General features: G+C 42.0%; 1 protein-coding gene across 6 annotated transcripts in view; it reads right to left on the bottom strand.

Annotated features, from left to right (window-relative positions):
- Nucleotides 1-14,459, bottom strand: part of FRYL (FRY like transcription coactivator) — a 467,937-nt gene that overhangs the window by 5,512 nt on the left and 447,966 nt on the right. For 5 of the 6 annotated variants that reach the window (XM_089690113.1, XM_089690112.1, XM_089690114.1 and 2 more), the window contains 5 exons: nt 13,261-13,468; nt 10,637-10,786; nt 8,882-8,980; nt 2,857-2,925; nt 1,190-1,207 (listed from right to left, as the gene is read on the bottom strand). In XM_089690113.1, the coding sequence (XP_089546239.1) occupies nt 1,190-1,207; nt 2,857-2,925; nt 8,882-8,980; nt 10,637-10,786; nt 13,261-13,468 (544 nt within the window). The remainder of the gene's footprint in view (nt 1-1,189; nt 1,208-2,856; nt 2,926-8,881; nt 8,981-10,636; nt 10,787-13,260; nt 13,469-14,459) is intronic. The other variant, XM_089690110.1, reaches the window with a different exon arrangement.

Raw genomic sequence — 14,459 nt, 5'->3', positions numbered from 1 at the left:
AAGTCACTTTGGTGTGCTAGTCCTACATAACAGATTGTATAATCAAATGTTGTTACTGGTTAATGCAAGGAAGAAAGGGCAGGCATCTACTGACTACAAAGGGTCAAGAACTGTGTTAAATAAAACAAAAAACACATGGAAACAGCCTCTCCGAGGGAATCAGACGTGCTACTTAGAAACCAGCAGCCAGTTAGATTCATTTCATGAGGAAGACTAATAAGCAAGCCAACAAAAAAACAAAACAAAAAAAAGAGAACTAGACCTAAGATATAAAGTTATGTCATACTAACTTCCTCTAGCAGGATGTCATGTAGTACTCTACTTACTACACAAGTACAAGAGACATATACAGTCTATATCACTGTCTACCCAATAATACTGTTAGATGTTTTTCCTAGTTTTCTTTGTATAGTTGAACCAGTTGTTAATGCTCCTTGAAGGCTCAGTCAAACTGTTATTTTGCAGCGACTGGGTGACTAAAAAAATACATAGGTGTAACTCTTGCTTTCTTTTTTCCAAATAATTAAGGTTCAACCCATTTTGTAAGTGGGTAATTGAAGCCAAACTTTAGCAGTTTAGTATGTAACAGTTAACTTGACAATAACTCTACGACTATTTTGCTTACCAACATTTTTAAGGGCATAAAATACTTTTATTTGGTAAACTTCTTTTATAAATACAATGCTCACAGTTTATTTTATAAATTGAAAAAATGTGAAACCACATGATTTTTTTTGTTATTTTATACTAAACAGTTTTTGTTTACACAAAAGCACACCCTCCTGCCTGCATGCCTGAGCTAAGGGCAGCTGGATTCTAGGAAGTCAATGCTACAACTGATGATGGAGTTATGGCAGAGGAAGCCAAGTGTTGTCAGAACACTACTTGTGGATATTGCCCTTTAATCAAAAGGGAGGATCTCTTACATTTTCAGAAGTAGACGGGACAATGTATGTAATATCCTTACACATTTATTGAAGAATGGGAAGACAAATCTCAGAAACTACATATGAGCGAGGAGATTTTAATGAGCGGTCAACAGTTCATGGACAAAGACTATGCAAACCCAGAGCACACTGTAATCTTACAATGGCAAGACGTTGCTAGCGCAACAAATGGACAAGACAGGTGAAAGTCAGGCTTTGATCTGACATGTTTAGTATTGGATAAATGGAGAACCATCACTTACTGCTAGAACTTCCATTTGCTAAGCAAGAAGGAGAGCAGGTCACAAAAACACAAAGAAAGAAAAAGACGGAAAGTTAGTTATACTCTGAGATCTTTGGAACTTCAGGCAAACAGACACTAATGTCTTAACAGCTCCTTCTAAAAGCGAGATCGCCTGAGTAGTATTGTACTGCCAGTAAGAGCCTAAAGGAGGCATGTGCTCCAATCAAGCCCAAATTCTATTCTAAGACACACTGCACAAGCCCTGCACACACCCTATTACAGGCATCCCTCAGCGGTCGAATATAAGCATCTATATTTACAAGCTCTAACAGCAAAACAGGAACAATTGCACATTATATCTTTTATAAAGTAGCCAAAATTCTTCATTTAGTGGCAACCCTCTCTGGAATGATACCAAACTAAAACAAAAGGAAAAAAATAATACTCTTTAAACGAAAGATGTAATAGAAAAAAATGAAATGTCTATTAAGACTGCCAAGATGCTATTTCCCAAAGGAAAATCCCACCTATTAATAACAATTACATTTTGCACGGAGAGGGTTGGGTTGACATTTAGCCAAGCGGCTTGAAAAGAATCAATAGATATAAATCTCTCACCCCTCCTTCAAGCTGATATAATAGCATTCAATCATAAACACAGTAAACCCTTCTAAAATTTGCTTTATATCTATAGGATCAACATTGGTGCTTTACAAATACTAGATTCCATTTCAGTGGCAGCCAATTAACCTACCATGTTTTCTGGATATTTGGAGGGAACTGAACCTCTGTGCCCCACTTAAGGGTTTCACGGATTTTGGTGGGAAGGGACTAATTCCTCAAATATGTATAAAACAGCATAGAGTAGCAATGTCGACAAGAGAACAGACAGTCAGGTATGTCGTTGCAATCAACCTAATTTTTTAGGATCATGGCATTATTTTGTAAGAATGCCAAGAAAATGTACCAAATGGCATAATAAATCTTCAAAATGGTGTTATTATAGAAGGACAGCATTTTTCTCTGCAGTGAACATTCTACTATATCTTCTTGAAGACGACACACATCAGTGAGATAAAGGAAGCATGCAGCTCAGTGTGCGCACCTACATGCAACCTATTCTCTATCTAAGACTGGCGGGTTCAGGGTTCTTCAATCGTGTGCATTGGCTATAGAGGGTCCAGGATACACAATACATCTAGTTATTGTTATGTGCGTAAAGTAGACATCTTTGAGGAATACAACAAGCCTATTATTCTAATTAATGCTTTATATACCTCCAGGCAAAAGAATTTAATCTGTCCACACCCTGCATGTCCAAATTTACAATTCCTTTCAGCTAAAGTCGAGCATGCATGGATCGAAATTCGGGCCGTTTAGCAGGGACCAGCCAAATTTCGATTCATGTATGGGTAGGCTGGTTGTACACAGGGGATTGGTTGAGTTTTTCCTGAATGATCAAGTGCAGCCAGCTAAAGCTGGCAACATTGATCATTGTATTCCCACAGGGGGGAAGGCTCCCCACTATCGGAATACAATACTACACTGGAAAGGATTCCCCAATTCACCTTGAATGTGTGGATGGGGGAATCAGCTCATTTTATTTTTTTCGTTCAACCTGCTGGTTGAATGAAAAAAAAATGAATCCTGTATGCCCTAAGTTTGAAGATAACTAGGTCAGCTTACCTGGGTTTCTGTACTGGGAACATGACTGCCATCTCCAGAACTGAATGTTTTCTTGCAATTTTCCAGCCACTATAAACAAACACAAGACATATTATGACCAACAGGTCAGTCTTAACAGAACACTACGTACAATAAAGAATATGGATATAATAAAGAATAACCAAAAAGCAGCACTAATCATTGTATTCTGATGTTGTTAGAAAACAATACAGTTCGAGACAAAAGTTAAAAACGACCAGTGAGTTGCAAATGTTATCAGGCCAACACTAACTATAACAAAATCAGCAAATTCACTCCAAGTCCCTTAATCTGAATTTTCTGTAACTACGCAGCTAAAAACATGCATAACACATACAGGGTCATGAGATTAGGATTGCATTTCCTGGGTCCACCGACCTGCAACCTCATCTCTCTCTACTCCCTGTCACCAGTCACATTCAAACTTACAGGGGTTGAATTTGATTTCTGTCTGAGAAAAACTTCTGTCTTTTTTTACTACTCAACACAGCCTTTACAAAGCCTTCCACGAGTCCATCCTTGGCTCAAATCCTGTTATTTTTGCCATAAGCAGTGATCTTCAGCATGCACAATCACTGCGACACAGCTATCTTCTTTGGCATGAAAAATTGGGAACATCACAATGTGTTCCCCTGACTTGGATGCATCTGTATAATTTTCAAAAGTAAGTACAATTAAAGGCTCTTGTATGACAGTCTAAACAGTTCCCAAATTCAGGGTCTATATCATTCACAAGCTTCATAAAGTAAACATCCTTTGCCTTTCCCGACTGAGCTAACTCCTTCATTAAAGCGGAGTTCCACTCACCTGTCAAAAAATAAAAGACAGCAGCTACAAAAACTGTAGCTGCTGGCTTTTAAAAAACAGCCACTTACCGGTCCCTTGGTCCCACAGTGTGTCCTGTATTCTGTGTAATCCAGGAGGCCGGCATCTTCAGTGTGGGCACCCAGCTGTGACAGCTTGCGGCTTCACAGCCGGGTGCCCACTGCGCATGCGCGAGTAGCGTTGCGCTTCATGAATGGCCCCATAGTCTTCTGGGACCTGTCACGTGTCCCAAAAGACTACAGGGAGGGAGGACACCTTCCGTTTCTGATTGCCTAGGCATTCGGACCGGAAATGGGAGTGGGTACCTGTCAAATTCGGGTACCCGCTCCCCCCCGCCTCCCAAAGGTGCCAATCCTTAATGGGGAGCAGTCCTTAAAGCAGAACTTCCCCTTTTGGGTGGAGCTCCGTTTTACTGTCTCACATACTTCCCCCCTCAGACACTACAGCTCACAGTGGGAGGGTTTCAGCAATGCTTTCAATACAGAAAGCAGTGGGCAGGACTAGGTGTGGGCAGGTGCTGACTGATAGGCTACAAGCTTGTCAATGAGAAGTGATAATGCTGATGGCCCTGTCCTCTGCAATATCTTCTCATTCCACTGTAGTGCAAGCAGAAAAACCTATATGAGAGTGGCAACTCTAAATTTAAGAGCAGTTCAGCATCATCACACCATCACAGGAAGCTGCATTAGGTGGACTTCACTGGCAGGATCAACAGGTATTTGAAGAACGTCTCCGGGGGACCAAGAGAAAACTGTAAGTGCAGATTTTTTCTAAAGGGGAGGACATAACTCTACTTTAAAAGTGGTCTGGTCTGCACCCAATGTGCTGTAACACAAAAAAAACAAGTAAAAAGCAGCCAACAGAAAACACACCAAACCACATGAATAGTGCATTTAATGCATGAGTTATTGGCCATATGACAGGTCCTTCCAAATATAAGCAGGCTGGAGTGTTCATCACATGTAACATTATGATCACTCTTTTCCAGCTATTTATAGAGTTTTCATAGTAATCATTATAACCTCTGGCTAACCTTCAAGGACTGTAACAATGAGGAAAGAAGAATGTGTTTTCCTTGTCGGCTCAATTTAATAAAGGCTACTCACTTAGTGAATTAACCGCAGAGGTCTGCATTAGTGAGGGAGAAGGAAGGGCTCTCTGAGGAATACAGTGCCAGATGCAATTAGTGACATGGACCCAAAGTCCACTGTAAATCTTATTTTCTCCTGACAGCCTCCTTTATAGAATAAGTGCTCAGAACAAATCATGAACAGACGCACCTGAATACCGCACCATGATGGAGTGGGAGGAGCCATCCTTACTGACATTTAGGAAGTGTCCTTCATTAGGAAACAAAGCTGCCAACCTGTTTTTTTCCTCAAAAAAACTTTAAACAGCCACTTTGCAATGACAAATTTGACTGTCCATGATGACGATGCTGTATTAGTGACATTTCAGTAAGAAATGCATTAAAACTTAGGGGGTTGTTTATTAAAAATTTAAAGAAAAATGTTGCTCCCTATATTGATCAAATCCTATGTTTCATTTCCCTACAGAATAAAAAATGACTAGTTACTATGTGCAGCAACTACATTGTTCCAATTCACCCTTTGTCTACTATCTATGCTGTATGATAGAAGAAATTCACGCACAGGCTGGTATCACACTAGAGAGCTGCCAACATACAAAATCTATCTAGCGTTTGAAACACACAAAAAATAATAGCACAGTGGCTAAATGGTTAACACTTCCACTTGGCAGTACTAAGGTTGTTGGTTCAAATCCCAACCACGGCACCACCTGCCTGGAGTTTGCATGTTCTCTCTGTGCCTGCATGGGTTTCCTCAGGGCACTCCAGTTTCCTCCCACATCCCAAAGACATGCTGGTAGGTTAATTGGATCCTGTCTAAATTGGCCCTAGTATGTGTATGTATGAATGAAAGTTAGGGACCTTAAATTGTACACCCCTTGAGGGTTAGGGACTGATCTGAATGTACACTATATATGTAAAGAGCTGCATAAATTGACGGCACTATATAAGCACCTGAAATAAATAAAGAAGCGTAACGGATCAAATTCAAAATCCTAACACGGACGTACAAAGCTGTCCACCATACTGCTCCGAACTACATCACTGACCTAATATCCAAGTACCGCCCAGCACGCACACTCCGCTCCTCACAAGACCTCCTTCTCTCTAGTTCCCTGGTCTCCTCCTCCCATGCCCGCCTCCAGGACTTCTCCAGGGTGTCACCCATCCTCTGGAACTCCCTGCCCCAACCCATCAGATTATCACCTACTCTCCTCTCCTTTAGGTGCACCCTGAAAACCCATCTCTTCAGGGAAGCCTACCCCACCCCCTGCTAACTTGCCAACCTCCTCCACTCTTCCTACCACTCCATCCCCCACAGCTATCTCCTCCTGTGCCACCATCCCCTCCCTCCTAGATTGTAAGCTCGAAAGAGCAGGGCCCTCAATCCCCTCATGTTTTGCATTGTATTGTTGTTGTTCTGTCACATGTTCTGTCCTCCCTTTGTAATATACAGCGCTGAGCGAACTATTGGCGCTTTACAAATACCGTATAATAATTTATACAGATTAAAACATAATTAGGTCACTGTGGTTGGCTGATTCTTAAATCCAAAAAAAAAAAAAAAAAGAAAAAAGGTATTTATTTGCATTATTTGTCAAAAGACTTTACAGGCAGACTTAACCGGCACCATTTACAAACAGTGCATACGCTTCATGAGAGTAGAAAGCCCCATGGAATAAGCAGCTCCGCAGCATTTCCCAAGAAATTATTTTCTGACCACCGTGATGTTAAAGCAGAGCTCCGGCCTTACCGTCTGTCTTGTACACTTGTACACACTCCTCCCCTGTACTGAAATAGCTTATTCTGATGTTGCTGCACCAAGCCCTATTGAGCCTGCCCCATATCATGGCTGGAGGACATCCAGCATTATCTAGCCATTTCCTCTCCTGCCTGACTGCCCCTGGTCCACTCTGTCCATTCACTGGATTTCAGTTATTTCAGTCATGGGGGCTCAGCAGAATGTTTTAGGAAACTATACACAGCACCCTACTGACCCCTTCTACCAGCCCTGATCTGCCTGCATTACATAGAGAAGCACAAACACCTAATGATGAGGTATGTAACGAATACATAAAAGGTTTATTTAATCATTTCATTACCCTGTTGGAGAAAGGGGTCAGGAGGAACAAGGGAAGGCTAAAGATTAGCAGATTAAACTCAAGCTTTAATAAGTAAATCTGGTTCTAGCTACCCCAAGATTGTGAACCTTTTGGCACAACTGTGGGGTGTTTTTCCCATTTAGTCTCTATTCTTTATTGCACAATTAGGGAACTAAAGAGAGAAGGATGTGAAGCCTATCCCTTAACATTTAATTTGGCATTTGTAGGGTTCAGAGTCCACGGACAACAACGGGAATGTGCAGACACTACTGGATGCCAGCTGGTGCACAGTGTAGTAAATATTTAAAGTGCTGTCAGGCCCAATTTAGGATGAAGTGAAACTGTGCTGTTGGTCAATTTTAGTATAATTAAAAAAAAACAACATTTTTTAGAGTTGAAAAACTAATCTTTTATATTATGTTTCTTTACTTGCAAAAAATCTTTGACAGTGTTTTTTAGTTATTAATACAAAACAAAACAAGCAGGTTCTTGAAAAGGAAGCAACAAATACTTGTCTCATTGCCTATGCCCTGCTTCACTGTAGGTCTTAACTTGCTGAAAGACCTTCAGCATCCATTACACTGAGAAGTTAAATGCCTGCTCCCCCATTGCCCTCTGGTTCTTACAACCAGCCTCTGTATCCTGCAGTGACATTGGGGCCTGCTGAGAAAACCGCAGGGTGAAACCAGGAATACCAGCATCTGACACCCCCCGGAAGTGTCAAATGCTGAACATTCTTCAGCAATGGATGGATCTCCAAAGAGGAGGAAGAGGGGAAGGCAGTGGGACTGGAAAGTATTCATTGATTTCTTTGTATGGAGCTACTCACAGTGTTGCTTTATTACTCTGTACTTTCATGACATATAAAGCAGGTTGCAGAGCACATTGGGTAGTGACCTGTTGACTGTCTCTGACCAACTAACAACCGTATCTACTGCATGGTGGGGGGGTCATTGCACTGTGTGTGAACACACCTGAATAAAAAAGCTAAAGTGGTTCTAAAAGCTTAATAAAAGCTTAAGGCCTTTTACCTTAAAAGGTAAAAAGCCTTCAGTGTGTGGGAGCCCCAGACCCCCCCCCCCATACTCACCTAAGCCCCCTCTCGATCCACCATTGTGCACTGGTGTCTTGGCTATCCCGGGACTCCCTCTCTTTATTGGCTGAGACAGTAGCGAAGCCATTGGACACACAGAGCAACAGGTGCCCGCATAGCAAGCTGCTTGCTGTGGGGGCACCCGACAGGAGAAGGATGGGCCAGAAGCCCCCCGGAAGGGGACTCGAGAAGAGGAGGATCCGGGCTGCTCTGTGTAAAACCACTGCACACAGCAGGTAAGTATGACATGTTTGTTATTTTTTTTAAATGTAAGCCTGTAGAATCACTTTAAACTGCAAAAGCTATTCATAGCATAGCACTAATACATGGTGAAGATACTGGCAGTTGCACCCTTTAGTGCACCACCTACTTACTGTAAGTGGTTAATATGAAAAACCCACATGTAATTTGCCATATTTATCGGACGGCAAAAAAAAAAAAAAAAATACAACTACTGTAGAAATACAAGTAATACAGCAGTTTTATCCATTCTCTAGATCAGTGGTCTCCAAACTGCAGACCAGGGGCCAAATGAGGCCCTTTGCATGCTTTAATCCAGCCCTTGGCACACTATTTTCATCCACTGACACCAGCAATGGGAAATAATTCCCCCCACTGATACCAATGAAGGGGCAGAATTCCTCCCAATGAGACCAATAATGGGGCACAATTCCTCCCATTGGCACTAACAATGGGGCCCAATGACACCAATGGTGGGGCACAATTCCTCCCAATGACACCAACAACGGTGCACAATTCCTCCCACTGACATCAACGACAGGGTGCTATTCCTCCCACTGACACTAAAGATTGCTTTTTCCCCCACAGTAAACTGTCCCTTTGTTTAGAAGGTTTGGAGACCCCTGCTCTAGATGAAGGCTGAAGCACATGCAGTACCTGTTCTGCTGCCTCTCGTTTAACATTATATGTGTCCAGGTGTTCTTGTAGTTCTAAAACGCTGAATTTCAAGGTTTCCAACAACCCACATGACAACAGCTAAAATAGAAAATTACATGTCACATGATCAATGCAGCTACAAAAGTTGAAAAACAAACCAATACTAAGATCCCAGTATTACATATTGCATATACATGGTTAGCTGGTGCCTGCATGACACACATTGTTATATGTTTATCATTGTATAATGAGGTGTTGGTTAAAAATCAAACTGTTGAAAGATCTAACTTAGAATGCCTAATCATCCTACAGTAGCTGCAGGAATCCTACTTTCTTCAAATTGCACAGCTGCATGACGGGAAATATGCTTTAACCTCCTCGGCAGTATGATTCTTTCTGATTTTTTGTGCTGAAAGCGGTACCATTTTTTTGCATGGAAATATGTAGTTTTTTATTGTAGGCCTGTAATTTTTAGGAATAACTCACTGAAATCTGCCCGAACAAGAGTCTAGTAAACATCCCAGGTATGATAAAGTTTGAAACACGAAATCATAAATTATAATTTAATAAATAATCATAAAAAATAATAATATAATAATAATAAATTTAATTCAATAATATAATCAAACCAAAAACACTGAAATTTGAAATACAGAGGCAAATTCGCACATCGCTGAGCAAAGTCGCAAAATCCTTTTTTAGTGTCTGATGACGAATTTCCCCACGAATCATTATCACTCAATTCTGCAAGTGGTTCTGATTTACTATCGCTGTTCTCTAGCTGGTCTAAAACCGCTTTTGACGTAAAGGGACGCTTTTTGGATGCCATGGACATTTCTAAGTTTCCAGGCAGAAAGAACAGTCAAAATGCAGGCAGAGCACAGGACAAAGCACTAGGGACAAAATATATGTGAAATGCAGCAATGACAGCAAAAATGACATTTTTAAAAAATTTCAAATTTCCCCCGGGTTCCGGCGCCTGTACGTCCCGACGTCACAAGGACCGGAACACAGAAGCCGGATGCCGGGGACGCTGCAGGGGACACATCGTGGGAGCGCAGGACAAGGTAAGTGCTGCAGGGACCCCCTGAGCAACGCCGCATGGTAAGCCCGAGTCTAGCTCGGGGTTACCGCTCTTGGTATTGAAATTTTACCCCGAGCTACACTCGGGAAAACCGCTAAGGAGGTTAAAGTGGTTGTAAAGACTGAAGGTTTTTTACCTTCATGCATTCTATGCATGAAGGTAAAAAAAGCTTCTGTGTGTTGCTCCCCCCACAGCCCTCCCTTTTACTTACCTGAGCCCCCTCTCTTGATCCAGCAATGTGCACAGGAGCCATGGTTGGCCCAGATCTGTCTCTCCTCATTGGCTGAGGCACAGCAGCAGGAATTCACAATCAGTGAGGAAAGAGGGCCTCAGCTCTAGGTGTCTTACGGACACATACAGCGTTGCTCAGGAGCGAGCAAACATCAGTGCCCCTATAGTAAGCGGCTTGCTACTGGGGTCACTGATTAAGGGGGAGAAGCCAGAAGCGCTGGCGAGGGACCTGAGAAGAGAAGGATCAGGGCTGTTCCGTGCAAAACCACTGTATAGAGGAGGTAAGTTTAATATCTTTTTTGTTTTTTAGTCCAAGCTTTAATATCACTTTAAAGCTGTAATTAATTTACAAAAACAAGTTCATTTCAGAGAAAGAATTCAACAAGACTTTTATTGAGAGATACTTCATTATATTTAATAAAATCAATGGCATAACCTACCGTTTCTGCATCCACGAACACTGTTGGGCACTCCGAACCTGCCATCATTACCTCCAAGGAGCTTTTAAATTTTGTTCCTATTCTCTGAAGGCTTTCTCCCAAAAAGTTAATGGAATCATTTGTTACAGCCCCAAACTTTTTCTGAATCGACTACAAAGAGAAGAAACAATCTTTCATTATAGTTCACAGCAGCACCAGAATACCTTGCCTGAAGTCAGCTAAAATCTGGCCATAGAAATTAGATGGAGGGGAGACACACTTGTTTGATACAGCTCTGCATGTTTATACTGTGTGTGTGTGTGTGTGTGTAGATCTATGTGTTCATGAGAGTTTACTCTTTCAGAATTTTATGAGAGCCGTCTGGCACCTGAAGTCTACTATTCAGAAAAACTTGTACCAGCTGATAAATACCTGCAGACATAAGCTGAGTTGTGCAAGAAAATTTGTTTCCACCAGGAGAGGAATGACAATTAATATATGTTCTTTACAGGTATGAATTTTCAACCAAGGCCCTTCTGAGTCAGGGGGATTGATAGGAATAGGATACTTTTATGAACTGGCAAACCACAGTTCATTTGTGCTAGGGAGATAAACAGTGATGTTCACACACCCGTCATGCTGAATGATACTTCATTCATGTAGTGTGCAACAGCCTGGCCCTAGAGTAGTGAAAGTCTGGGTAGGAGCAACTGACACTTTCAAACATGAAGGTGCAGACACCTATCTTATCTTGCCAATAAAGAACCTATATATATTTTGGCTGGAACTGGTGGTGATGCTATTCTCTATGGCTGACTGTTCCTGAGGATTTTCTCAGCTTATCTCTACTGTCCCTTGCAAATGAGGGCAGAGATTTCAGCATATATTCGGTGAACATGCACATTTGAAATAATACCATTTTGTGTCTTATGTTAATGGAAAAAAAGTTCCTGGGCCAGGAAACATTATTGTTCACTTCTGTTCCCAGATAGGCATGTCACGATCGCGGCGTCAGACCCCAGCCCTCCTCACCAAAATCGTGACCGAAGGCTGCCCAATCTGAAACTGCGATGTCACGTGCGTAACAATGCCACACCCAACTGCACAACCATTTTCAAGCTACTTGGACCACAATCGATGTACCGGCAGCCTGAGCGATTGTTACTGGGTCAGGTTAATAACACAATTAACCCTTCACATTGCCACCACCTCCTTTTGTACAGAGAAAGAGGAAACTGGGCGATATCAGTTTTAACACTATAATGGTTGAGGTAATCGTCTGTATAACAAGGTTATACAGAGGGTTAAACAAACACAGTAGCGTTCTCTTTAGAGGAAGGAACTCATAAATTGCAATACAGAGCTATAGAAACAGTTCAACACTTCCATAAGGAAAGATTTATTACTAAAAGGTCAAACGGGTGCAATAAAAATATGTACAGAAAAAGATGAAACTAAGATATATTTATAAATATACAGAGACTAACAGCACAGCAAAGAGATATCAGAGAGAGGTGAAAGGGTTAAGGTACTTGCCAAAGTCCTGGGTTAGCAGATCCAAGTTTCAGAGCAAAAGGGCACGGGTCTCCCCAGGTGGTATTGATGTTAAAATGGGAGATGTCTTCAACTCACCTCTTCTTAGGCCTGACAGCCTAATTTGTAGTTCCCCAGCAGGGGGTGCCTCTGAAGTGAAGGACCAATACCCCGTTTAGGTAGGTATGGGCGGATACCTCAACTAGAGCCAAAATCTCCCATAACTCATATTTTGGCCCATAACTTTCCATCTGCACAAGTGACATTCTACCCGCGGGTAGATTATTATGCAGACACGTCTGAGTATTGATTAGATATGAATTATGAAATTATACACTGAACGGTTCACGAGATCTATTTTTCTGTTTTCCTATGTATTCGAGACAATGCGAGTGACCTACTAAACTGTTCGCCTTCTCGTGGCCAATCTGACGATATGTCCGGTTTTTATTTAAGTCTCTCATATTCCAAGATATGAGACATAGGGGAGAAATGGATTTTAACAAAGGTTATCTGGTCGTGTTTCCTGGGAATGTTCTTTTAACTCTGGGGAAAGCTTGCCTTATCTTATATGAGGTGTTACATTTTACAGGTTCTTTGGACAGCTAGGCCCCGGCTCAGAGAGGTGTTTTATAGCTCTGGGCTCCCTGCTGGCTCTAGCCTGCCAGTGACCCACAACCAGATGGCACTGTTGCTGGACAGAGAGAAAGGGGGAGAATGAGGGGGAAATATGTTTGTCAGGATGGTTAACCCCTTTGCCAAGATGGAGGTCGAAGCCAAAATGGTTGAACCACGTCCATCTCTGGGTATACGCTGTTACAGGAAGGTGCTGTCATGATCTGCCTGCCACTCCCTTCCCTCTGCCTGGCTATCCAAGGCACATGTCTGAGTACAGCCTGATCAATAGAACACATATGTCTGCCCTCTTGTTTCTATGGCTGGCCTGCAGCTAGCTAAACTTATCCCCTTAAAACTATTGACTAGCAAGATTGCTCAGGTCTAAAAGAGACCACAGACATCCAGATCATCTCCTGATCATGCCAACATCAGAACAATCAAGCAATGATCATGTAACATCCAGGGTATTTATTCACACAATCACACAGTCTGACCTGAAAGAGCTTGGAGAAGATATGAAAGGTGTACACAGCACAGGAGCCATCTGTCTCCGATAACATCTGATTGACATGGCAGCGCCAGGCTTCTTCCTCATCTTCATAGGTTACTGGCTGAAAAGCAGCTAATATTGCTGAGAGGAAAGGTGACGGTGGAGGCGACGTCTGAACTTCTGCAAAGCCGTCCTGTTCACCCTCATCTTGGCTACAAAGAGATAGCAGGATGTTATTGTACAAATGACAAGCTAAACACAGGTCTGCCCTCCAACAAGTTTATTTCTAAGGCTTACTTACAGGCTCAGATTCCCAAACAGCCTCACAACACATGCTGAGTAGATATATTTCACAGCCTTCTTGCTTAACAAAAAGGAAGACGACATCTCCATAGAGGAAGTAAGCACAGCACTGCTAACTGCCATCTATATGCTATCTCAATGCTAGGCTGATCTCCAGGATGTGCAGGCTGAATACACAATTACCTGCTGGAAACCGGCCAAGGGTGCTCGCTGCAGATGCACTTTTTTAATTATCTTAAGTAATATCTATGTATAGGGAATAGAAAAAAAAACAAAACTACAGAACATCCATTTCTAGGGCGATCAATTTAATGATCCTGTACAGTGCGTCTTCAGCTGCCAAAACTCAGCCACACGTGATACACTAGCTCAGCAAACAAATGAATCACGGCCTTTAACATTTTACAGCAGAAGATATGTACCGTGTAGGCAGCACTGTGTGAGTGGACACAAAGTGCTCTGTTTCAGCTCTTCAGACACATTTCTGGAGGTTATTCAAATGGTTGCAAGGTAAGAAAGAATTCGGAAACATTTTAAAGACAAATGAAGTCTCCATTTTCTCACTTTATAGTCCTCAGCCCTGGCCTATCATTTTAATAGTTTTTTTGCTTTGAGATGATTTAAATGTACCCTATTCCTGTCCTCACAATCCTGTGCTCTATGCTAGCCTAGATGTAAACAAGTCACACCCCTCATCAAGTGTCCTCACACAGACGTGGACTATAGAGGAAGAGATGGCAATAGGTGTGGAAAGCTGGCCGTACACCGATAGATTTTATTTTTTTTTGTTCAGACTGCAGGCTGAATAAAAAACAAAAATACAGCAATACAACATGCATAGATGGACCTCCTGCTGCAGCTATTATGGCTGTCACAACACTGTCCTATTAAACTACAGAG

The sequence above is a fragment of the Staurois parvus genome, unplaced genomic scaffold (assembly GCF_062004578.1).
Source record: "Staurois parvus isolate SC_StPar_1 unplaced genomic scaffold, SC_StPar_1.0 ptg000517l, whole genome shotgun sequence".
Lineage (NCBI taxonomy): Eukaryota > Metazoa > Chordata > Amphibia > Anura > Ranidae > Staurois > Staurois parvus.
This window is presented reverse-complemented; position numbering and strand designations above follow the sequence as displayed.